This window comes from Poeciliopsis prolifica, unplaced genomic scaffold (genome assembly GCF_027474105.1).
Source record: "Poeciliopsis prolifica strain line A6 unplaced genomic scaffold, Auburn_PproV2 SCAFFOLD030, whole genome shotgun sequence".
Lineage (NCBI taxonomy): Eukaryota > Metazoa > Chordata > Actinopteri > Cyprinodontiformes > Poeciliidae > Poeciliopsis > Poeciliopsis prolifica.
In genome coordinates, this window is record NW_026562405.1 from 4,380,049 (window position 1) to 4,405,168 (window position 25,120).

At 38.9% G+C, this 25,120-nt stretch overlaps 2 protein-coding genes and 1 pseudogene across 2 annotated transcripts; 2 read left to right on the plus strand and 1 right to left on the minus strand.

Moving 5' to 3' along the window:
- Positions 1–483: 483 nt before the first annotated feature.
- Positions 484–6,556, plus strand: ccndbp1 (cyclin D-type binding-protein 1). The gene is made up of 11 exons (XM_055050380.1): positions 484–693; positions 1,594–1,653; positions 1,918–1,997; positions 2,160–2,241; positions 2,873–2,969; positions 3,677–3,750; positions 4,763–4,839; positions 4,922–5,181; positions 5,396–5,456; positions 5,660–5,706; positions 6,180–6,556. Exons 1-11 carry the CDS (start codon positions 606–608, stop codon positions 6,286–6,288), a joined length of 1,035 nt encoding a protein of 344 aa, XP_054906355.1. The 5' UTR covers positions 484–605; the 3' UTR covers positions 6,289–6,556.
- A 601-nt stretch (positions 6,557–7,157) lies between these two features.
- LOC129372848 (nuclear factor 7, ovary-like) lies at positions 7,158–11,439 on the plus strand (annotated as a pseudogene).
- A 1,483-nt stretch (positions 11,440–12,922) lies between these two features.
- On the minus strand, positions 12,923–24,797 carry nol8 (nucleolar protein 8). The gene is made up of 18 exons (XM_055050373.1): positions 24,762–24,797; positions 23,778–24,022; positions 23,396–23,458; positions 22,955–23,033; positions 21,437–21,593; positions 19,814–20,112; positions 18,376–18,632; positions 16,931–17,964; positions 16,207–16,389; positions 16,008–16,130; positions 15,813–15,909; positions 15,145–15,280; positions 14,977–15,060; positions 14,506–14,804; positions 14,273–14,429; positions 13,851–13,915; positions 13,598–13,680; positions 12,923–13,300 (listed from the first exon to the last, which is right to left on the minus strand). Exons 2-18 carry the CDS (start codon positions 23,896–23,898, stop codon positions 13,241–13,243), a joined length of 3,297 nt encoding a protein of 1,098 aa, XP_054906348.1. The 5' UTR covers positions 23,899–24,022; positions 24,762–24,797; the 3' UTR covers positions 12,923–13,240.
- Positions 24,798–25,120: the final 323 nt, after the last annotated feature.

The following is a 25,120-nucleotide window of genomic DNA, read 5'->3' on the forward strand; positions in this document are numbered from 1 at the left end:
ATTAAAACGACCATTAAAAATCTCCAAATCGTGATTGTCATTTTAAATCTCCCAAAAATTTCTTGATAGTTTTTACGCTTTATTACTGCCCTCTTGTGGCTATCGTTGGAAACTACAGTTTAACTGATGAGTTTAAATGCAAACATAATCCTTCATTTGACTCTGCAGATGAGACTTAAAAGTAAATACCACATTTTAATTTTTTTTGTTAACGCAATATGCTATAACATCAGCGTTCAGGTTGGTAGTATAAATATAATGACACATATTAAGACAGTTAAACTGGAGTTGCATCATGAGAACTGGGCTAAAAACAGAGGACTCAGGACTTAGCATGTTTTAGATGCGTCCAAACAACTTCCTGCTAACTTTCTGAGATGGATGCGGTCAGCTGGATGGAGCAAGAAGACATCAGAGACTCATTTATAATTTGTCTTATGACCAGAACAGTATTTTTGTCCACCGCTCATGGCGTTTCAGATTTTTGCGAATGCACGGTTGTTTCACAAATTATCTTCCCCAGAAACAACGTTCCGCTCTTTAATAGTTCCACAATACCCGTGTTGGAGTTGTTTTGCTGCTTGCTGTTATCTCATTTTGGCGTCATGAGTTCTGAAAACTGTGAAGGAACCTTGTCTGTGCCTTTACGAAACGCATTGAACTCTATTCAGTGTATCAGAGACCGAGTCCGAGGTAAATATGAAAAGTTATTTATTGCGGAAGGAATGCAAAAATACCGCTGCATGCTAATCTTTAGCGAGCTTTAAAGCCGCATGGAGCGCCTCTTAAAATCCGTGTTCCTGTTGTTTGTTTACTTCTCTGTTTTTAGTTTATTCACGACAACTTTTATTTTTTCCAGTGTCGTTTTCATATTTAATAGCACAACGTACAAAAACATGTAGGCTATAGTATGCCATTATTACGATTAACTGCATTTGTTGTTGTTGTTGTTTTAAGAAAACTAAACGCGTTTTTGGTTTTGTTGGATTTTTTCCGCCTTCAATCGCTTAAATTATTGTTATAAAGCTGCTCTAGTTTAAAAACTATAATTAGTAGACTCTTCAGACCTGGACTATAGTGTTACATACTGATAGCAGAATATTAAAAACCCAGTTTGTGATTTAGAAAACCTTTATTTGATTTGTGAAAGTTTGATAAGGTGGATTTCAGCTGTTTCTGCAGCTTATTGTGTTGTAGATTTTTAACCAGAGCAAATTAAAGATGCTCTGGTGAAAAATTTGGTGAAATTGCCATTTTCTGGATGACAAGCTACAATCAAGAACCAAATTCATCTTTGTATTACTGTCAGAAATATTTCTGGAGATCGCATCTTAGAACATAGAAGAGGTTTACATGTAGTGTGCCAAACAGTTTCTGAAAATCCAGAATACTTTGATATAAAACCACAAAATAGTTTGATTAAAAACTAACTCGCAAAGGTAGGCCTGTCTCTGCTACTATTTAACATGTGTTAGACAATTATTACTGAGACATTTTCTTAAGAAGTAGAAGCAAGTAGACCTAATCCATGGTGTGAAAAAATGTTTTATCTTATAATTCAGCTAAAGAGTGTTCTGTGTATTTTTCCTCTAGATGGAGAATCAAATGAAAGAGACGGAGCATTTAATCTCTCCAACTTCTGGGACACTTTGAGTTGAGTTTTCTTAACAAATCTACCACTTTCTAGACTCCATGTAGCTTAAAATGACCTCCCATCTTAGTGGCCATCTTTTGTCACAGACCCCTTGTAATATATAATCCCAGTTTTTTTCAGAATAGTACTCATTCATGACATTTTTGTTTTCACACATCATCGCACATTACAATAAAGCATTACTTTACTTTCACATAAAAATATCATTTTGTATCTGTTGAATGTTTTGAAAATGCTTCCAAACTTTTCTTCCCTTTCCTCAGACCAGGCAGTGAAGGCTGTGTCACAGGAAGCAACTAAACTGAGCTTGGCCTTCTCTAGACCCCCTCTGCCATCTTTACAAGTCAGTTTGCTATTTTCAACAAAGATAATTGTTTCTTCACACAAAATTCTGCTCATTCATTCAGGTCTCACAAATAAAACATCTAAAGGCATCTTAGATTTTCTCCATGTTGAACCTCCATATAAACATGTTATCCTAAAAACAAACTTGCTTGTCTTGCAGGATGGAGAGAAATTGTCAGAGTCCATATTGAAAAGCGTCCTGACGTTGTCGACTGTCTATTACTGGCTACCCAAAAGCCAAGGTGACTCTTAAACTGTATAAAGTTTGATTTTTATTAGCAAAATAAAGTAGATCTGAGTAAAAGAGCATAGTTGAGTAGTAACTAGTTACATTTACTCAATTACATTTATTTCAGTGACTTTAAAAAAAAAATACTTTTAGGAGTAATTTTACTATGCTGTACTTTTTACTTTTGAGTAATTTTATAATAAAGTGTTTTTACTCTTGAGTGAAATTTCTGGACTTTCTGGCCACTGAATGAAAAACAAACATGTTTTAACCAAAACTTCACCAAACACAGACACACAAATTAAAGTTTTTATTAAAGTTTCATAAGGTTTTAATTGAAAAACTGGGATTTTTTTTTTGTTTTTTTACATGTATGAATTATTTTAATATTTATCCTTAAAATGACAAAATGTCCACATAACTTTACATTTTGGTTTGATGATTAAATGATTCATAATTTGATCAGTATTTGAGCAGACTTTTTACCAAATACATTTTTATTATTGAGTAATTTCTTGGACGGCTGCTTTCTACTTGAGTAAAAATATGTTGAAACATATTTCTTACCTGGTTATCTTTTTGGGTTAATATTTGCTGCTGCACTGTAAGTCTGGCTGAGTATTTTAATCCTGTCTGTGTCTCAGGGATGACTCTCCGGCGACAGGTCAGGAATGCCACTGTGGAGGTGCTGGACGGCGTTTTACAGCTTCTGGAGGTCATAATCAGCTCACCACTGCAAAGGTGCACATATCACCATCACACAAACATGGAAGGAATTACAAAGCAGCCAGCCTCCAAAATCTGTGGCTGCTGTTTTCTTAAGGCTGTTTGCCTTTTCCCACTGGATTCACAAAGCAAATTACACTAAACGTGTCACCAATCAAGTCCAGCAGATTGGAGGACCATAGTTGTCCTCTCCTCAACTAGAAGAGCTGACCATTCATGGCCAGAGAAACGTCGAAGGTTGTAGAAATTCCCAGTTATTTTTACTTCAATTTTTAAAATTTCCCAAGATGTTACATCAGGGTGAAAAATATTATTTTAGCCTTTGTCCAATTTGGCATATCACCGCTTCTCTGGGACACATCTCTGTACCTTTTGACTATTTCTGATTTTTAAAGGTCTAACATTTAACTGTTTTGGAACTGCAAGTCCACCATAGCACAGATTTCATTGACCTCTTTTTGAATATATCCTCCACAAAACACAGAGTCAAGTCAAGTTTATTTGTGTTACAATCAAAGTCAGCTCTAAACAGCTGGGATTTAGCCTTGATTTAAAGCAGGGGTCTTTGTTACAATCAAAGACCCCTGCTTTAAAGGATCTCAGGCTGCTCAGTGGCGCAGTTGGTTGCACTGTTGCCTTGCGTCAAGATGGTCCTGGATTCCCTCCTTTGTGTGCAGCTTCATCATTTCCCTCTTTCTGCTCTTCTCTCTGTTGCCATTCAGCCTCAGCCAGGAGCAGATCACGTCCACTGGTGGAGTTTGGTCTGCCTGCGATCGTTTTGCTCAGCTACCAAAAGGTAAGCAGGAACAAATAAAGCAAAACTCGGCCGTAAAATGTTGACCTGCTTTTTTACCCGACAATCAAATTTTTTATGTCGCCATTGTTAACTTTGCCTTTTTTACTGCAACATTGCTTCTAGTTTTCAGGTAGACATATTTTGTTTTAATGCTGAGATATTTGTCATAAACACTGAAAGTATGTATCAAGTTTTCCATACTTAATGATGTAGGAATAACAGTGTTTACTTATGTCCACCATGAATGCCATTTGTCTCTGTGTTTGCCACTTATGAATGCATAATTACATTTTTGGGCAGTAAAATTTTATTTTTTATTGCCATTTCCAGTCCTGTGCATAAACAGGGACAGCAAACCTGCTGATACTGATGACAAACTGTTTAACAACAACCAGTAATCATTCTGCAAAGAATGCCAAACAGATTTGTTCTGTTTTATTCCTATCAAATAATCTGAATAAATGACCATAGAACCATATTTGCACTCTGCTGCTACTCAGGTTTAAACTGGAAAATATCTATCAGAGAATAAATAAAATATCATTTTAAACTTCTGGTTGCATAAATATTCATGAATTTAACCCTTAAATACCAAATATTGATAATTTTATTTAAAAATTTCTTGATCTCTTTCATTAAACAGAACATTAGCATAAAATACGTTCAATATTTACCCTTAAATGAAACTTGCTTCCACTGACTCCGATTATAACAACATATTTCTCATACTATGTCGTCCTCAAATATCAATAAAGTATCAGATTAAAAGTCTTAAACTCATATTTTTACAAAGTATTTTATTTGACGTGATTACTCATTTTACACCCATTGTGCATTTTATTCGTGTTAGTGTTTTAATATTTGGCTAAAAGGAAAATCCTGAAGAGAAGATATTAGATGTCCAGATTGGGTTTAACTTGTTTCACCACTGACTGGTCAGCAGTCTGTTTTACCTACTTTGACACTCAGAGATCTTAACGTGTCTTTGTTGGGAAAAATGTGTATTTTACAGATAATAAGGAAGCCCTGCTGGTCGTTGTGTCGTCTCAGTCTGGAGTTGTAAAAGATGCCGTTGAGGAAATGAAACAGGTAAACACTAACACTCTTTTCAAAGTTTTTCTTCTATGCTGTTGCTTAGAACCAACAGCTGCTATTTTCTTCACATTCACAGGTCTTATCCGAAACCCAGGACCCGTTCGGTGACTTCCTCATTGACGATCCGGACGACAACAATCCTCGAGGCAACCAGGACGTTTACCTGTCAGAGAAGGACCGGCAGGTGATCAGTGCGTGTCAGGGGTTAATGAAAGCAGCTGCTGCTTGTTTGAGAAAACTCAGGTCAGCCGTCAAGGCCAACGGTGACGCTGCCGAACCTCAAAAGGTCGCTCAGCTGGACGATCTGGCCGACATCAGCCAGGAAATCAGCCCCAGGTAAATAGACGGTGTTGTTGTTTCTGCTGGATTTGACATAGAGAATGGAAAAAAGTTGCAACTAAATGGAAAAAGTGAATGATGATACATGAACTAAACAGACTTCTGCTGATTGAATAATAAATTTAAATAAAAATATGAAAGTTTAGGGTTTTTTTAAAACTGTTTGCTCCTATGAAGATATTTCTCTCAATGTTGATGTTTTCCTTCGCAGTGTGGACGATCTGGCCCTCTGTCTCTACCCACCCATGAATTACAGTGGAGTGGAAAACCACGTAAGACAACCCTGCGCTATTTCTGATTGGAAAAATATAATAAATTGATTCTTTATTTTCCCTCAGAATGATAAGAGTGTTATTTTAAAAGCTTTGAAAATTGTCATTTTTGATATTTAGGCATTTCCATAACATTTTCATTGAGTTCTTTTATTTTTTTGTTCTTCTGAAGAATAATGAACATTTTCTTTTTCTCCATCTAGACGTCTAAACTGGCAGTAATTTTAAGAAAATTTTTGGACCTGATTAGGTAAGATTGATTTATCCACAGTAACTTGTATCTGTGAAAATCAAGAATGTAAGACATACAGAAAATACCTAATTGTGATATTTATGCAGAACATTACAATTATCATATTGATTACAGTTTTGTCATGTCATAAGTGAAATGATCTCTCAATGGAACTACACTTTTCTTTTATATAAATATTAAGGGATTAATAACTTAGTTCCAACATCCTGAGAAAAGCTACTTATAAGTTAGTTTTGTCTTTTATTTAGTGCAGTAAGATATTCAAAAATTCTTAAGATTTTTGTTTTTTTAGAGCCTGATAAATATAGAAAACTGTTTTCACTATTCACCTCCAAAATGGGCTAATAAGAACAATCGGTGTAATGTTTTGTTTTCAGCATGTTGTCTTTAATCCGGCGTTAAAATGATCTGTTTTTTGATCAATGTTGCTGTTTAAGTGATGACAGCTTTGACTTGTGCTCACCCTCCAGATCCAGCCATGTGTGTGGAGAAGCAGAGCTGACCTGGGTTCAGTTTTTAGAGGCAGCCGTCGATCACAATGTTCAGAAAGCCAAAGAATCCATTGAGCTGGACGGCTGATTTAATTTAATAAAAAGTTTGTAACATGCATCAAATGGATGCCTTTATATTTTGATTTATTTAAAACTTGAGCACCAGAAAAGAAAAATGGGAACAAACTGCTTTAACTCTGAGAGAAAAAAAGACAATATAAAAGCTGGAAATACATTTTGTCTGTATAATTTCCAGTTTGTCCCAGCTCATTATTTGTTGGACTTGAAATGTTTTGAAAGTAAAATATTTTTCAGAGCTCTTATTAAATAAAGTCAGAGGATTTGCTTTCTTTATAGCCTACGTTTTGCATTTTTTTTGTTTTTTACAATTGAATATTAGAGCCAGACTGAAAGATGTAAATTTTTTAAAATCATATGACATTAGTCATAATATTAGAAAAAGATGCAATATTACCAGATGGAAAAGTCATTTTAACTATCAAAATGCAAAGTTTTGACAGTTATCAAGATCTGATGTGACCAGAATAAACATAGAGAGACATTTGCACAATCATTTCTAAGTCCTGCTACTTAGAATAATTTGATGCTGATGTGTTAAAAAAAATCCTTATTTTTAAAATTGAAAAAAAACAAAAAGCATAACTTTGTAATTTTATTATAGGCTATGTTCGGACTAAGCAGAGAAAAAAGAAAGTGAGTTATTTCGCTGCTCACAGGCTGAATGATGGACTTTGGAATAAAACATCTCAGTTATGGGTGAGGCAGCAAGAGTAAACTGCTGCCTCACCCAGTTTACAGATGCATTTCCATATTACATCTGTAACATGACACACCCATAGGTGTGTCCAGCCTTTAGTTTAGGTTCACTTAAACACAATCAGGAAGCAGCTTTCGATTGTTGGTTCCTGCAGACGATCAGATTCACCTTCAGACCAAACCAGCAGCTTCCTCTGACTGAGTCCAGCTGGAGGAGAGAAAAGGAAACCTCCAGCTCTGCTGCTTCCTGCTGCTCAGACTGAAGGTGAGTTGGACCAGGAACACTTTAGCTGCTCCTCTATCGTCAAAACTCAGTAACTGGTTAATGTCTGGTTCATTTCTACACCATTTGGAGTCGTCTAAATTATGATTTGTTCTTCCCTGTCATGGGCATCAATATGGCAGGAACGTGGGAGGATCATGACACAGTTGTTAGTCAGCAGTGAGGAACTTCAATATTTTAATTTTCACAACCAAACCCAGATATTTGATATTGTCTTTTAGAAACATAATGAAAACTGTTTAGATTACCTGATTACTTACAACTTTATCTATATTGTGAAAACATTTGACTTTAGATAATGCAATCAAGAGATGTAAACCAACACCCAGGCATGAACTTTATTTAATAGAAAATACCAAACAAAGAATAAATTGCCAAACTAAAGTCAGTGATTCACACTGACGAGCCAAAGCTGAAGCTCAACGATGTCAAAGTTTAGCCAAAAAAAACAAATTTGCTACAAGCTGGGGGCCAGACTGGTTCAACGTTTATTCAAATATATTGAAATGATTGAACCAAGATCTAACACAGTGTATATTATTCAATAATTAAATTTGGATTGGTCAGTAATTTCAAGTGAAACAATTTTCAACAGGCAAACAGCAAAATATTTTATTGTTTTGAAAATCAAAATGATTCTTAATATCAAGATAAATACATGAATTAAAGTGCATGCATTATAAACTGAAAATGCATTATAGTGCTGCTTTATGATGTCCATATTCTTGTCTTTGTATGTTTCTGAGAAGTTTGATAGTTCCTTCTTAGATTATGTTCTTTCATTCCAGCCAAACTTTCTCCACACAGAAGTTACAGAGGTTTGCCTTTTAACTCTGAACATAAACTCTGCCTCCCACCCGGCCTGAAAGCCCCAGTTCTCAGCGTCCATTAAACGTGTTGGTGTGTGCAAAACGCCAGCAGGCGGCTGAGGCCTGCAAGTCCTAATAATAAATAAATATCATCCAGGGGACCATAGATAATTCATTTGCGGGCTTTGACATTGACAGATGTGCTGTAGCTGATAGCTAGCTTTACACAGCTGCACAGCTTCTCACTTCTTTATTCCATCCTCTTTTCTGACAGACATGCAGCTTGCAGGGCTATGAAATCCTGGTCATTCTGCTCCTAAAGCTGGTGCATGTGTTCCTGCTCTGGATTAAACTTATATTTACATTTCCCCACACTGCACAGCTCTCTGAAAGCACATGGCATTTTCGCCGGTCCACTTCAATTGTTGACATGTTTGGAGTTTGCAGTGATGGAAATCAAGGGCCAGTCTAAAAGTAAGGTCCTCTGTCAATCACATAGCTTGCACAGAATACAAGGCTTGGTGCAGTTTGTAATTCCCATTTATCTTAGCAGAATGGGAGATGGCCAGGGTAAATTGAGACAGAATTGGTTAAAGGTGCTGTAGTGGAGAAGCGGCTTTTGAGCAAAATTAGTAGAGGAGGAATGGGAGCCGTGACTGACTGGACCTTTTTTGTTTTCAGCTTCTCTTACAGACAAAATGGCTTCCAGATCAGAGGAGGATCTCAGCTGTCCGGTCTGTAAGGAAGTCTTTAAGGATCCAGTCATTCTGCCATGTAGCCACAGCTTCTGTAAGGAGTGTCTAAAGGACTGGTGGAGAGAGAAACTAGAAAGAGAGTGTCCAGTTTGTAAGAAAATATCAGTCACCCAAGATCCATTATGTAACTTGGTTCTGAAGAACCTGTGTGAGAGTTTCTCACAGAAGAGTGAGAAGAGAGTTTCAGAGGATCTCTGCTGTCTGCACTCCGAGAAACGCAAACTCTTCTGTCTGGACCATCAGCAGCCAGTGTGTCACATCTGCAGTCATTCAAGTAATCACACCGGGCATAGATTTAAACCTCTGGAGGAAGTTGTGCTGCATCTCAAGGACAAACTTATGGAAACTCTGGAGCCTTTAAGAAAACGCCTGGAGCTCAAGATGAAAGTTCTGGAAGAGTTTGATCAGACAGCAGAACACCTGAAGCTCCAGGCCCGACACACTGAGAGGCAGATTGTTGAGCAGTTTAAGAAGCTTCATCAGTTTCTAGCAGAGGAAGAGGAGACCAGGCTGGCTGCACTGAGGGAGGAAGAGGAGCAGAAGAGAGGGATGATGAGGAGAGATGGAGGCTCTGAGCAGAGAGATAGCAGCTCTTTCAGACACAGTCAGAGCCACAGAGGAGGAGCTGAGAGCTGAGACGTCTCATTCCTGCACAACTACAAGGCTGCAGTGGAAAGAGTCCAGCGCTGCCCCCTGCTGGAGGATCCACAGCTGCCCTCAGGAGCTCTGATAGACCAGGCCAAACATCTGGGCAACCTGGCCTTCAACATCTGGAGCAACATGAAGGACATGGTGACCTACACTCCTCTGGTTCTGGACCCAAACACAGTCCATCCAGGACTCCTCCTGTCTGGAGATCTGACCAGTTTGACTGTAGGAGAGAGACAGAAGCTTCCTGATAATCCAGAGAGGTTTGGTTCAGGGTGGTCGGTCCTGAGCTCTGAGGGTTTTAACTCAGGGAACCACAGCTGGGATGTTGATGTAGGAGATGGTGAAGGCTGGGCATTTGGTGTGATTGAAGAATCTGTCCAGAGGAAGGGAATCATTCAGTCTGGGTGGCTGGTTCTATGGTTTAATGAAGGTGAATACTTAGCACGTTCTCCAAAAGCATCGATATATCTCCAAGTCCAGAATAAACTCCAGAGGATCAGAGTGAATCTGGACTGGGAAGGAGGAAAGCTGTCGTTCTCTGATCTGGATACTAACACACACATACACACCTTCACACACATCTTCACTGACAAGATGTTCCCATATTTCAGCACTGCTGAAGTAAAACTCTTACCGATGGAGATCTCAGTGATCAAACGGTAGCTCTGATGTTCTCAGCATGAAGAACAAAAAGTTCAAATGAAACCTTAATCAGGAAACTCAAAGTAATGTGATCTGATTCTGGACATTCCTGCCTATATCCATATTGAGAAGAGTTAATGTCCTGAAAATGAATGTACTTCCAAAGCTATTATACCTCTTTTAAAGCATTCCCCTGCCGCCTCCTCCTGAATTAGGAGGCGGCAGCTTTATGTGGAACAATTGGCTTTATGTTCCACATAAAGCCGTGACTGACTGGACCTTCTTTGTTTTCAGCTTCTCTTAGAGAAGCTTAGAGAACAAAGCTTAGAGAAGTGGAACACAATTGGCTTTATGTGGAACATAAAGCCAACGCTTCTCGTTGCTTTATTTACCATTTGATGGAGGGGGGTTAAAGTTTTACTATTGGGCCCCTCAATTAAGGACTATTATGTTCTATTTTGCAGATAAAGGTGATCCTCACTGGGTAGAAATGGAGTCCCATAATTTAAGTTTGGCTCTTCCATTATTTATATACGCCGACACATCAAAGAAGTTACAGAAATGTCTTGTAAGAAAGAAACAATCTTTGTACATTTTACATTCAGATATGAATTTCAAGAGATTTCAGATAATGGGACAAACCTCATTGGATCAGAGCAACAGGTAAGAAAATTTCTCTTTCCCACCTGAAAACTTCTAGCATGTGTTCGCTCAACGGCAACAGAAACAAGTTCAGCACATGTCTGACTTATTCTGCAAGACATGGGTTAACAGATGCCTACCTCAGTTGTTTTAGAGTAAAATGCATTGTGTTTTAGAGCGCCCTCATAGCGCTCATCATGGATGCCCTCAGCGCTTCACAATTCTGGGAAGAGTTATGGAAACTTTCCCAGACAGAAGAGGTACTTTGACCAGGTACATCAAACAAAGATCAGCTGTTAGAAAAATTATCTAAGTTCATTTACTTATGAGTTTATTTGAAAGGCTGTTTTCATATTATTATTCTATGTGTTGTTTACTTGACTCCTTTCTTTTGTGGGTCACTATTAATTGTTGTTTTTAATTAATTGTTGCTTGGGGTTTAGAGACGTTTACACATGCTTGTGTTATTCGCTGCTTTGGTTTTGTCATTTGCTCCTTTGATCATAATCTGTCTGTGTCATCAGCTGCCTGTGAAACTGACAGAAGGTCCCAGAACATCTTGGTAAAGGTTATTGATCAATTGTTTGTGCGACCCTGTGAAAAAGCCCAACCTCCTTCCTTTTAATCATAATAAAAGGCAGTTGGGGACGGAGAGCCGGTGGAGTTGATCCCAGACAGTGTTTGACGGCTGTTCTCCTCATCTGGCTCTGCTCCCCTTTTCTGCAGAAAAAATTATTTGTGTCTCTGGTTGATTCTTTGCAGGTTGGGAACCAAAATAGACCCAACACTGGGATCATTTATACCTAAACTCTGTCTGCTTCAAGGCAGAAGTATATCACCAAACTGAGCTCTGAGTTAATCCTGACCAGACTCTGAACAAAAAAGATCATGTGGAAAAACAATTTGAGTCTTAACAAGTTCAACCTCCTAAGAATGTAATTATCATGGTGAGTCTATAACCAATTTTACAATTGGGGTGTTTCCATTAAATAAGAAAGCAAAATTAAAATCACAAGTGAATAAACTTGATAAGTCATTCAAAATCCTGGCAGCGATGAATGTAAACAGCTACTTGAGATTCATCATTCAGAGGAGACGCTGGCGTCTTGTTCACACAATCAAACAGCCACAGCTGGACTTTGGGACATTTGGCAAAATGAAAATCAGAAGTGGATTATTTCTCCACTTTCTGATTTCTGATTGATTGTTAAACATACAATCAATCAATCAAATTGTATTTGTATGGCACATTTCAGCAGCAAGGCATTTCAAAGTGCTTTACATAATAAACACAAAGTCATGCAACATAGAATCAACAATCAAAAACTACATTCAGTCAAGAGCCATAACAATGCAAATAAAACATTTTTAATATCTAACCTACAAAACTTGACCTACTGGACCCTTCAAAAACTCAGTTAACAAACATTAACCTGCTTTATGCAGACAACGCAGTGAGTATTAGATACATTTGCTGCACTTTCAGCCAATAATCATTAAATTTGTAATTGATTACATTTAAAATCTAACTCTAAGCAGGTGTGTTTTTTTAAAGGAAGAGATTTAAAGGAAGTCAGTGTTTCAGCTGTTTTACAGTTGTCTGGAAGTTTGTTCCAAATTTGTGGTGCATAGATGCAGAATGCTGCTTCTCCTCGTTTGGTTCTGGCTCTGTGGACGCAGAGCAGACCAGAACCAGAACCAGAACCAGAAGACCAGGTTCTGGTCAGGCATACCTCTGGAGACAAGAATAACTCTTCCTGCCGGTGCTGTTAAGGATATGAGCTGCTGGCTGGAGATGCTCACAACTCCAAGGTCTCAGGCATGGTCACAGTGAAAAGGCATGAAAAAGAGTTTACACATCAATGGCTTAAGGGGTAAAAAATTATCATTTTAAATGCTTTCCAAATGTCCTTGTAACAAAAAAAGGTTCAGTTTTAGTACAAAACAGGTTGTGAAAAAACGGCTTTGCACTTTGAGAATCACCGATGCAGAAAACAATCAGTCTGAACTGGAAATCTAAATACGGTAGTACATTGGTGGAAAAAAAATCTATACTGTTCATAAATTAAATCTTCAAAAGCAACAAAAAAAGGAATTTAAAGAGAATGAAAGTTTTCGACACACATGGTTGATTTTTGCAACAAACTGAAAAATTTTCAAATATTAAAGAAAATGATTTATTATGTTTTACATAAATCAGACAGACAATAAGGAGTCATTACATCAAAACTTTGAGATTTAATACTTTAGTAATGTGTGAGTAGAGTAAAAAATGTATTGACATAATATTTTCAAATATCTTGTTAAATTATTTTGAGTTTCTATCTCTAACACTTTATTATCTCTGCTTTGTATTAATAAAGTTTTGTTCATCAGCAGCTCATTGTCTGCAGGACAAAACTGCTTCAAACTCAACAGCGACTGAGAAAACTAAAACTCTTCAGAGTTAAGTTCACTGGAAAACTACACTTCCCATGATCCTCAGGTCTTCCGAGACATATTGAGCTTCCTCCTGGCGTCTCTGTGCTTCTTGCGGTATTCCTGAGAAAACAGATAAAAGCTAATTTATTTACTCTGCCTTATTTGACAAGAAACTTTATTTCTGACTGTTCTATTCTCTGCAGACGGATCAGCGCAGAAATGTTCTGTGATAAACAACCATGTGGGTCAGACTTTTCATTTTCCTGCTTCTGATCATCTCAGATCCAGCATGTAAAGATATTTCTGTAGCTTGTTTGATTTAAAGGAATTGCAGTTTGAAAAAGATATTTATTTTGACTGGAGAGAGCGACAAAGTAGACTGTGAGATCAGTTTTTATTGGTGGAGCTGATAGAAACCTGTTTGAGCGTGCTGGTCCTCTCCTCCCACTGCTCCCTCTGCTCCTTCAGCTGGGAGGTCCGACAGAACAATTTGGGCCCCTCTGAAGGACGAAACAGAGAGCTGAGATTCAACATGATTTATAAAGAAACTCCAACAGAAGAGAAAAGTCAAGATTTAAAGATTTAATTCTGTGTCTAGAGCTAAAAAAAACAACATTAAACCATCATAAGAAAGTGTCAGTTATGATGGAGTCCAGAAGGTTGATCTCACCTTTCAGTCTGTGGTCATCAGAAGAGAAGAAGAAGAAGAAATCTGGCTGTGACGGAGTCTCCTCCCTGTTAAAGATACAAGAGTGGAAGACATTTAATCTCAACCCAAAGTGATTATTTTATCTTCTCCAGAACCTCCAAAGAGCAAAACGTTACTACTGGAAGATAAAGTGTTTACAGATTAAATGTGTCGATCTATTAAGGAAGAAACTCCAGAACTGAGTTGTTGTTTCTTTCCACCACTGATAAATAAATGCAGGTTATTTATTATTTATTGATAGATTTATTCACCAATCATGATAAATCTGGTGTGACTTCAATGAATCAAAGTCAAACCTGCTGGTTTCCTCTGATCACATTCAGGTTTGGATTATTGGAGAAAATAAAACCAAACTGCAGAAGTTTGCAGGATTTTTCCCTCACTTTGTGTTTTTAGCTTCAACGCTGCTCTGCTCCTCCTTCTTCACTTGCTCATCCTCCTCGTCTTCCTCCACCTCCTCCTCAGAGCTGCTGTCATGGAAACGTGGGTCTTGGTGCCAGGAGACCTTCGGCGCCTGGATCTTCTCAGCTTTGTACTCGGCTGTCGGGAAGATTGAAGAGATGAACAGAGATCTGCTCCATGTGTGGGTCTGCTGAGCAGAACTGATGAGACTCACCCGTCTCTCCGCTTCCAGCTGCTGGTTCGTCTCCAAAGAAGGAAAATCTGAATCCGCAGGATTCCTCCGACGTGGAGCTGGGATCAGCTGTCAGGAAGGAGGCCGGAAGCTGTTCTTCCTCTCCTTTTCCCTCTTCTTCCTCCACTTTATTCCAGTTTGTCCCCTCCTCTCCCTCAGCCGAGCTGTCGTTCGTCTGGCCGAACACGGCCTTCAGGTCTCCAGACACCTGGAAATAAATCTCCTTGGAAACTTCAGGCAGCTTCTGAGCCTCTTCCCTCTTCTTCCTGCGGGTCGCCTTGCTGCGAACAGAACAAACCTTCAGGATCCTGCTGGGAAAAGTCTGACTCCAGTTTAAAGTTCTAATCATTTGTGGATCTTCTGAGCTAAACTTTCACAGAATCTACACACAGATTCAAGTGATCACAAGTCATGAATGATTGTTTGATCTGAGGATGGAGGTGGTTCCTCTACCTCTCCTTTTTGGCTTCTTCTCCTTTGGTCTCGAATGCAGTGTGCTCCTCTTTGCTCGGGTCGTAGTGCAGCGCCGACACGTCTCTGCAGACACAAAACAACAGATTTAAATCTGTTCAAACTCCATCTTTTAGTCCAGGCGGAGCTGGAAATCAGACTGACGCCCACCTGAACTGCTTGGCTTTGCCGGCCGTTTTGTCGCTGGCCTGTTGGCCCGTTCTGAGGACGCTCTGCAGGATGGACAGGTTCTTCTTCTTCTCCTCCTCCAGAGCCTCTTCGTCCTCCATTGGACTCTTCTGAACTTCTGAAAAACAGAAAATGAAAAACCCTTTAGAAGGTAACAGAAGGAGGTTCATATTGTCCCGCAGCTCAACAAAACAATGAAGTTCTCATTGGTTCTGATGGAGCGGGATGTGATAAGCAATGAACCTGAAACAAATCAAACTGGTTCTGATTGAACTGAACTAGTTCTTGTTCAGTGAGAACTATTGTCATGATGGCAAATTTTGCTGGACGATAAGTTGTCTCAGAAGTTATTGTGATAAACAACAACAACAACAACAACAATAATAATAATAATAATTATCATTATTATTATTATTATTATAATGCAATAAAACATTCTCAGAAATGAATAAACTTTCGTTTTTAATGAACTTTTAAATGCTGGAATAGGACGACATTTTAAATATCCAAAATAAATAAATAAATAAATTATAAAGACTCTGTAAATAAAAATTTCCCTCAAAAAAAGGAATAGTTGAAACAAAAACATCAAACTCAAGACTTTTGTCATCCAGTTTTTGATCTCCTCTAACATCCCTCCTCCGTCTAACCTCTTTTCTCTTCCTCTTCATCTTCCTCGTCCTCCAGAAAGCGGGAGTCCAACCGGAATCGCTCGTCCGTCCCAAAGCGAGACTGCAGCTCCATCAGCTGGATAACAATCAAACATCTTGGTTTCAGAACCAGAACTTTGACTAGACCAGACTGAGGCAAGACTACAGTTCATGATCTCAACATGACAACCAGACCTTCTGTCCAGCTGGACCTTCAAACTCCGGCCTGATGTCAAATCTGCTGCCATGCTCCTCTTCATCGCCTTCCTCATCATCGTCACTGTCAGCAAACAGGCGAGGAGCCGACGGCTTCGGGCGCTGCTGGAAACAAGCAGAGGTGCTGAAGCTGCTGGGATGATTAGAGCTGAGCAAACGCTCTCAGATCCTCACTCACTGCTTTGTGTGGAGCATTCTGATTGGCTGCTGCTGCTCCATCAGCTGTGGCTTCGTCTTCTGATTGGCTGTCCTGGAACAGGGGCTTCTTTGACTCTTTGACCGCTGAAACAACTTCCTGCTTTTCCTCCTCATCGTCTGAACCAAAGACGATGTGTTTCCCTGTGGTTGGAGGCGGAGCCTCCTGATGGAATAACAAAATAGAGTTTAAAAAAAGTTTAACAGCTCTGACCATCATATATTGAGGCTGACTTGGGAAAACAAAGTGTCTTCAGTCAGAGGCTTCTTAAAATTTGCTGTAATACAGACTGCTACAAGAGATCTCTCCTGCCAACAGCCATCACAAGCTACAATAACTCTTTGAAGAATTTTAATTAACATGACTTACAACATTTAATTTCCCTTTGGAATCGATAAAGTAAATTTGAATTTGAAATCAGGAAATAAAAGTTTTATGAGTCTATATTCAACTGAAAGTTTACAAAAAAGCCCAGTTAAGTTATTTAGGAAAAGTTAAGTGCGCTAAACGTTTTCAAAGTTAGTAAAAATGTTAAAGCATTAAATGAAATCAGTTCCACTTTTAGCGCTTTAGCAGAAGTGTTCAGATCAATAAAACAAACACTGAGGTCTGGAATCAGAGGAGATCGGTCCTGTTCCATCCTGGCTATTCAGAACGGACACCAGAACCAGAGCTAGCTACCAGTTGGAAAACCAGGAACACCCACCAGGTTGGCCAGAGCTCCCTGGATGAGCTTCTTATGCTCCTCAGCCTCCTTCTGCCTCTGCTGGAGAGCAGCCAGCCTCCTGATGTTGGCCTTCCTCTGGAGCTCCTCTTCCTCCTTGGCTGCCAACGCCACCCGGGGGGGAGCTACTTCCTCCTCTGCCTCTTCTTCCTCTTCCTCACTGGAAGAGGACTTGCTGCCTGCAGCAGGAGCTGGATGAGGAGCTGCTCCCACCTGCTGCTCTTCTTCCTCAGAGGAGCTGCTAGATGAAGGCTGATTCTCTCCAGATATCATCTCTTCCTCCTCTTTTTCACTCCCAGAGGAAGAGTCGGCCTGTGGATCTCTGAGAACTTCTGATGTTTCTCCATGTTTCTGTCTCTCGCTGCCCGTAGCTTCATTCTGCTCATGTTCCCTCTTCCTCCTCAGACGCCTGTCAGTTTGGGAAGTTTCCAGCCCGGTTTCCTCTGAGGGCTGCAGAGACGTTGATGTCACCTCGTCTGCTTTCTTCCTCTTCTTCTTGTGTTCTTTGTCGTCGCTGCTGCTGTCCTCCCCCAGGATGGAGGCGAGGATCTCGTCGGGGGTGATGGCTTCCTTGCGCGCCTTTCGCACCGAGAGGCCAGACTCCAAATTCAGTCCCGATCCCAGGATGCTGGGAACTTTGTTCTCGGCCAGCCTCTGTAAATCAGCCAAGGAGATCCTCAGATAGTTGGAGTTAGCAGAAAACAGGGCTGGAAAATCAAAATCTGAAGACGAGTCTGAAGAGTTTCCCTCCTCCTCTTCATCGTCCCCGTCACTGTGTGAACCTGATGAGTGATTTATCGCAGGGCAAACGCCAGCTGGGTTCTCTCTCTGCAGAGAGGACGAGGTTTTACTGGAGGAAACAACTCCAGATGTGGTTTTTCTTTTCATTTGTCTCTTCTTGTCTGAAAACTGCTTGGCTATCGGTGATGAAGTTTTCTCTTGTGGGGTGGCAGGTGGATTTCTTCTGGATTCAAACAGTTCATCTGTGCCAGCAGAGTCGTAGTCTTCCTCGTCTCCTGGAATCAAATGAAGAAATCAGGTCAGGTTATATTTAGCTTTTTGCTGTTTCTAAGTTTGCACTTTAAATAACTTCATTGACTCCTGAATTTCAGTGAAGCTTTTTCTACTTTTTTTTAATGTTCCCATTTTTTCCTAAACCATGAAGGTCCACCAGGTCTTCCCTTTTGCTGTTATTTTGTCACATTCTTCCTACAATCTCATCTCAAGGTACGGACTCCTCTGAAGTGAACATCAGGCTTCTTCTCTGCTCAGTGAAGTCCGGATTGTAGAGCTGGTTCTCCAGAGTAATCCCAGCTCCTGAAAACTGCCTGGCTTTATTTGGTGTTTCTCAGCGATCAAATGTTGTTTTTTTTAATAACTGGGATGGCATATTGATTGAAAATCCCCATTTAAAGAATTTCTGTTACCTTTGGGTCCTGATTTTACTAAATAATCGAATCCCACCACTTCCAGGTTGTTGTCGTCTTCTGCCTCCTGCTGCAGTGCATCATGGGAGCCCTGCTGGGTGGCCACCAGACTGCGGATTTCCTCGTACGAATCGACGTCGCTGTCAAGGAACCAACTCTCCTCCCTCTGAGCTGCTCTGTGATTGGTTGGCAGATCAGAGCCGTTGATGATATGATGGACGTCAGCGTTTCTGTCAGAGTTCTGGGTCTGTTCGGATCTAACAGAAGAAGAAAAGAAGAAACATGAATCATAAACCTGTCCTACATGTTTCACTACTGTCTCCTCTTCATCTGCTCGTGTTTTAGTTGTTGTTGTGAATCATGTAACTTTTGTTTTTTATGTCTATGTGGATCACTGGTCTGCTAAATAATTAGTAAGCTTTAAAAATAAATTCATCTTTTGTTGCAGGATCATAACCCTGAAAATGATTACACTTATTCAGCGTTTCCCCATCTAGAAGGCGCCCCTCACCACAGCTTTGTGCCACATTGGGTGCCAAGTGGTTGGGAACTAATCACTGCAGAAAATATAAACTTTAATTCAAACTTCCTCTTCTCAAGACATAAGAGAGCTTTTAGTGGTGCATCTCCATCCAAGTCTTTGTCAAAGAACACCAAAGTCTCCACATTTTGATATTTACGGAACATACATAGATCGATTTCCACTTCTGTCTGTGTGTTTTAAATTGTCCAGTCAAACTATTTGACCTACATAAATCCTTTGGTTCTCATTACATTGATCACTTCCAGAGTTTCACAAAATCATCACAGCTGGAGTTTCTCATAACAAGGCTTTATGATTCTTTAAAATAATACCTCAAGTTATTTTTTTACATCTGGCAAAGTTCTGTTTTTTTTTTTCTGGCAGCTGGTCACTGTTCTTAAAGAAATCCAATAAACTTCTTTCTGATAAACACATGATGCCTTTATCAAAAAATACAATCATTCTTCAGTGTTTGGAACTTTGAAGGAGAAATTGGCCCACAGCATCACAGATGTTCCAACATGCTCAATAACAGGCATTACATGCTTTTACATTTTTAAACTGAACAGTGGAACAAGTTCTAGACTCTTTACCTATTTTGATGACACATGCTTACAAAATAAGTCACAGTAGATAAATATGTAACATCCGAATGAGGACACAGGGTTTCTGTATACAAACAGAACAAACGAGGCAAACTGAGGTCAGAGATCCATTGCACTATCTTCTATCTTTTATCAGAACCAGGCCCGATGACAGACATTAAAAACGTTTTTCCTCAACATTCTCCTACAACTATTCTGTGCAAAAAAAATCAACATTTCATGAGCTGTCAACATATTGCTAATTTTGTCCGTAGCTGCTTTGTGTAAAAACACTTCCTCGTGAATAGATAGGATTATTTGTAAAAGTTACCTGTTCCTGCTGAAAACATTAACGGAGCTGCCTGGATCCGTGCGACTCTTCTTAGGTTTGATTGGCTCGTATGGGGGGAACTCTCCCCTCCTCCTCTTGCTGATGTCATCATCCCCTCCCTCCACCTGCCAGGTGAGCTGGGTGACTGACAGAGTCTCATCTGGACCAGTCCGGTCCAGTCTGCGGATGTTGTGGCAGTACTTTGATGGGTCGTACTTCACTGTTCGAGCTTTGCTGCCTTTCTGAGACCTGAGCTGCAGCACAGGAAGAACTCGACCGAATTTACTGACCACCCAGTCCTGAAACCAGAGAACAGAGTCAACATCTCTACCTCCACACACAAACCTGCGTTTCATAGAGACCAACAGATAAAACTAGCAAACATGTCTGTATGGAGCTCAGACCAAAATATCTGATTGTGTCTTTAACAAAAAGTTAAATCAGAGAATAATAAGCATTACATTAAAAATACATTTAGCAACAAAAACTGAGTTGTTGCTGCAGTGGGTCTGGAGGAAGAGCAGCACTGGTCATTGGATGATGAAGATCTTAGTAAAAAGTTTCAATCAGGGTTGAAATCACTAGTTTATTCGACCATCTTTATTACAGGTTTTGTTTCGATCTGAGCAGAGAAAAATAAAACCTGTTAATCAGTGAGTTTTATAGTGGCTCAAATGTTGGATTTTGGACATTGTAACAAAACACACCTTGATTATGGGTGAGGCAACATGTCTTAACAGCTTTAAGCTCCCCCCCAAATCTGTTCTACCTGAACTAAAGCAGAAATCAGTTTGTGATCGTTGATAATCCAGAGAGATTGGATTTAGTGTATTTTGCTCTGAGCTTTGAGGGTTTTAACTCCGGGAACAACAGCTGGGATGTTGATGTTGGAGACAGAGAAGGCTGGACGCTTGGAGTGATAGCAGAGTCTGTCCAGAGGAAGGGAGGCATACAGTCTGGATGGTTGGTTATATTGTTCTGTAAAGGTGAATATAAAGCATGGTCTTCACCAGCTCCTCCCACATTTCTCTCAGTCCAGAATAAACTCCAGAGGATCAGAGTGAATCTGGACTGGGACGGAGGAAAGCTGTCGTTCTCTGATCTGGATACTAACACACACATACACACCTTCACACACACCTTCACTGACAAGATGTTTCCATTGTTCAGCTCTTGGAATGAAGTAAAGATTCTCCCTATGAATATCTGAGTGATCAAACGGCAGGTCTGGTGTTCTCAGCACGAAGATCAAAAAGTCCAAATGAAACCTTATTGATCAGATTGAAACTGTGATTTAAACAGTAAACTGAAGATGATCTGATGATCTGCTTGTTTTCAGCTCAGATTAAAAATAATTCCAGAAACTACACACTAAATGCACCATGAAGTGGATGATGTGGACTTTAGTTTGGTTCTGACAGCCGATCCAGATGTGTTTATCCTGAACAGGTACCAGGTGAGGTTAGTGGAGACATGAGGACACTGTAGAGCTCTGCTGATGAAACAAACTGAGATCCAAACATCCAGACTGACGAACAGAGGAAAACTCTGAGAGGTTTTCATATTTAGATGAGGAACATCTCAGCAGATTTATCAGGAACAGGAAGAAGCTGACAAACCAACCTTACGTCCTGGTACTTCAGATCCCGGCACCGCAGCCTTCATGGTGAAGTTTTCCACTCCAGCTTTGCTCCATGAATCCAGAAGTTTTTGCTTCCTTGCTTCATTTACAGATCTTTCAAGATGATGTTCTGCTGCCTCCTGACGCTCCTGAGCCAACCTGCAGCACATTTATTAACTTAATAATGCAGTTTTCATGCGCTCCCTCTGCATTATGGGTAACTTCTGGCACTCCAGGTTCCTCAAACAATCCAAAAATACAAGTGTTGGGTTAACTGGTCTCTAAATTGTCCCAAGAGGTGAGTGTATTCATAACTGTTTGATGGTGGATTTTGAATCTCAACCAATGACTGCTGGAGATCAGCAGATCAGCTGCAGCTGGTAAACAGAACATTATCTCAAAAATGAAATCAAACATTATAAAATATATTTATAGTTTAATCAAATGGCATCTTTTTCTTTCTGGTAATTAAAGCATCAGATTCTTGATCATCAAAACTGATTCTGTTAAAATAACCGAGGTTTTTGACTGATTTAGGTTTGTAAGAAAATACTAATTATTTCCTAAAATACTGAGAGCTTTTCATAAACTTATACAATATTTTAAAAGGTAAAATGTTTACTTTATTGTTATTAAAAGTTGAGGCAGAGTATTTATTTAAAACAAACAAACAGCCTGATGTATTGTAGAGTTCATTTTTTATGGGGAAAGAGATAAATTAAGGAGAACAAGCTGTGACAAATTAAGTGTTTGTTTTTACTGACTGCTGATTAAAGTTTCACCGAGAAACTTTAATGAGAAAAGGAAAATTAATGCATCATAGCCTTGATTTCATAATGTCTTGTCCATGTTTATCTTTTATATAAAATAGAGTTTCTTTTATTTTAAAAATTTCCATTGAAAGTCTCTGATGTTCTCACTCTAAGAACCGGTGAATTTGTTTTTGTTCATTTAACACAGGGATAATGTGCAAACACTGTTAAAAGATGCTTTGGACCACATTGAGTTTAAGCTAGTTTCCATCAATACTCCCTAATAGATTAGTTAATAAAACAGGTTAATATCATAAAACCTACATTGAAAGTTGTTATCTCTACAATAACTAAACAGTCATAAAATCACAATATAAACATTACTAGATGCTATTTTTAATTAACTGACCACTAATGGTAACCGGCCAACTTCTCCTTAAATCAGGTCTGATCTGTGATGAACTTGTGACATACTGAAGCACAAATTTTTGATTTTTATTTTACTTATTTATTCAAAACTGATCTGCATATCAGAAATTAAGAGAACTGAAAATCTGTATCAGTTGGTAAAATCCTGATCAGTTCATCTCTAGGACAAAGACTAAATATGTTTATCAATCCATAAATCCAGCAGCTTTTTAAAAGATTTTCATTTGTAAATAGGCCACTGACATAAATCTCTCTCTGCTTACTGAATTTTATAACCAGCTCTTCTGTAAAAAATGAAATTTCCCTCCCCAGGATGTGGAGTTCAGTAACAAAATGAACCTTTGGAGGAAGCTCTCCTTGGCTGCTTCAATCTGCAGAGTTCCTCCTTTCCATTTGGATTTATTAAGAACCGTCATACCTGCAGAGAAAACATGAAGACTGAAAATGACCTAGACTCTGATGTCATATAAATCTCAGAGAGTAAACAGAAAAACTGGGAGATGGAGAAAATTTCACCTCCTCTGAATCTGTTCTAATTAGGTTCAGAACTGATTAATTTCATTAAGAACTTCCTACATCATTGTCATCAACAAGATACTCTTTATTTTAGATAAAAATCTATTATTTGACTGTTCTGAAGGTCATAAAGAAATAATATTACATGTCTGACAATATCTGTCTTTCATCAGATCACAGGACAGAATCATTTTATCTTACAGAGAAAGTTTCCTGCAGCTGCTTCAAGATAGAAATACTGGCTGTAGAAGTTTCTTGACTTACATTTCTTCAGGTCTGCTTCAGAAATGTTGATGTTGATGTAAGCGAATGTTTTGTAAGGAACATCTGCAGAAAAAAAATAGGACAATAGCGTCGGGACATCAGATGGAGACTCTCAGAAGAATCCTGATTTTAACCAGAAACCCTTAAAGTTATCCATTTCTTTGTTTGATTGGGAAATATTGCAGAACTTTAAGCTTTCAGCACCAGCAAACATTCAAAGAAAAATTATATCCACTAATTTGGTGAAAAGACAACCCAGTTTTCAAATCAAAATAAATAAAGAACCAAAATAGAGAAAACTGTAGGTATCATTAACCATTAAGATGATATTGAAACACATTAACTTATTTTACAACTCTCAGACCATCAGGAGCATTCTCACCCTTTTCATCCCTCCTGGTCCGCAGCTCTACATCCAGAACCTCTCCGAACTTTCCAAATCGGTCCTTCAAATCCTTCTGGGTGACAGTGTGGTTCAACCCGCCGATGTAAAGCCGCCGCATTGTGCCGAATCGACAAAGCCAAAATCACTTCAGGAACAGCAAACACCAGCAGCATGTAGCAAACACGGCCATCCAGATATCTACTGATGTGTGTGGAGCAGCATCACTTATTTCAGCATCAAACCTTAAAGGAGACAGAGATGTTAGACAATGGAGCAGCTTCTTTTGTGAACAAGCATTTCTGTTTCTATAGTCAAAAGGGATTTAGGGTTTAATCATTTTTCTCTGAAAATATATTTATTAAATTGTTCAACTCATTAGTTCATCAACATTTTGTAGGTCACTTTGGATAATCAGTTTAATAACAGTAAACAAAAAAGAAAATGTTTATATATATATAACCTCTAACTGACCTGTCCTGGTCTTGGTTCGTGGGAATAATAAAAATGTAATCAAATCAAACTATACAATAAAAAAACAATAAAGATATGACATAGCTCGATTTTTATGAAACTATGTAAACAGTCCAAGGGTTTATGAATAGGATAAACACATAAAATATTCAAAATACATTGATCATAAGTCCCAAGTTGCTTGAAGGAGGATGGGAAACACTGTTAAAAGTATTGGGAATAAAATCTAAAAGAAACTGCGTGTTATGTAAACTCAAACAAAAGATCAAATGCATAAAGGAGCTGACGGCAGTCTAGTGGTCGTGCTGTTCTTTTTAAATGGAGGAATCTGGAATCAATATCCAGGTTTGAGTTATTTTTGCAGGTAACATTAAACTGTTTTACAGGTCAGAAGAACAGAAAACAGGAGAATGAACTCGTGATCATTTTATGTTTAACACATCACAAAAAATATCAACTAATTCTAAAATCTACAAGCGGACAGCAATAATAGAAATTTCTAATGTTTACCTCACATGTATTCAGCCGGTTCCTCGCTCTTTCGAGTCCGACTGACATTTACTTCCGGTAGTTTAGCTGGAAACGTTCCGCGTACTTTATATTTTATATTAATGCAAAAAAACACAATGCCAGCATGTAAAAGATTAAAAGAAACACTTAGAAGACAACACATTTTAGTTATCAAGTATAATACATATGCAAAATTATATTCCTGCAGCGAAACAGAGTTTTTCGGCTTTCGTCAAGACATTTCTTGTGTCCTATCTACTGTGAAATTGAAGAGGGGACGTTTCACATTTTTGCGCCCGAACACATCTTATTTTGACACTGTATCACCAACATTAACGCATTATTTTATGAAATTTAGC

Excerpts from the sequence above, each read along its gene's own strand:
- ccndbp1 (XM_055050380.1), top strand. The coding sequence starts at position 606 with ATGAGTTCTGAAAACTGTGAAGGAACCTTGTCTGTGCCTTTACGAAAC. Across the intron at positions 694-1,593 it reads TATCAGAGACCGAGTCCGAG|ATGGAGAATCAAATGAAAGA; the intron begins GTAAATATGAAA and ends TTTTTCCTCTAG. Across the intron at positions 5,707-6,179 it reads AAATTTTTGGACCTGATTAG|ATCCAGCCATGTGTGTGGAG; the intron begins GTAAGATTGATT and ends CTCACCCTCCAG.
- nol8 (XM_055050373.1), bottom strand. The coding sequence starts at position 23,898 with ATGCGGCGGCTTTACATCGGCGGGTTGAACCACACTGTCACCCAGAAG. Across the intron at positions 15,061-15,144 it reads GGCAAAGCCAAGCAGTTCAG|AGACGTGTCGGCGCTGCACT; the intron begins GTGGGCGTCAGT and ends TTGTGTCTGCAG. Across the intron at positions 13,301-13,597 it reads GGACCAGCACGCTCAAACAG|GAATACCGCAAGAAGCACAG; the intron begins GTTTCTATCAGC and ends CTGTTTTCTCAG.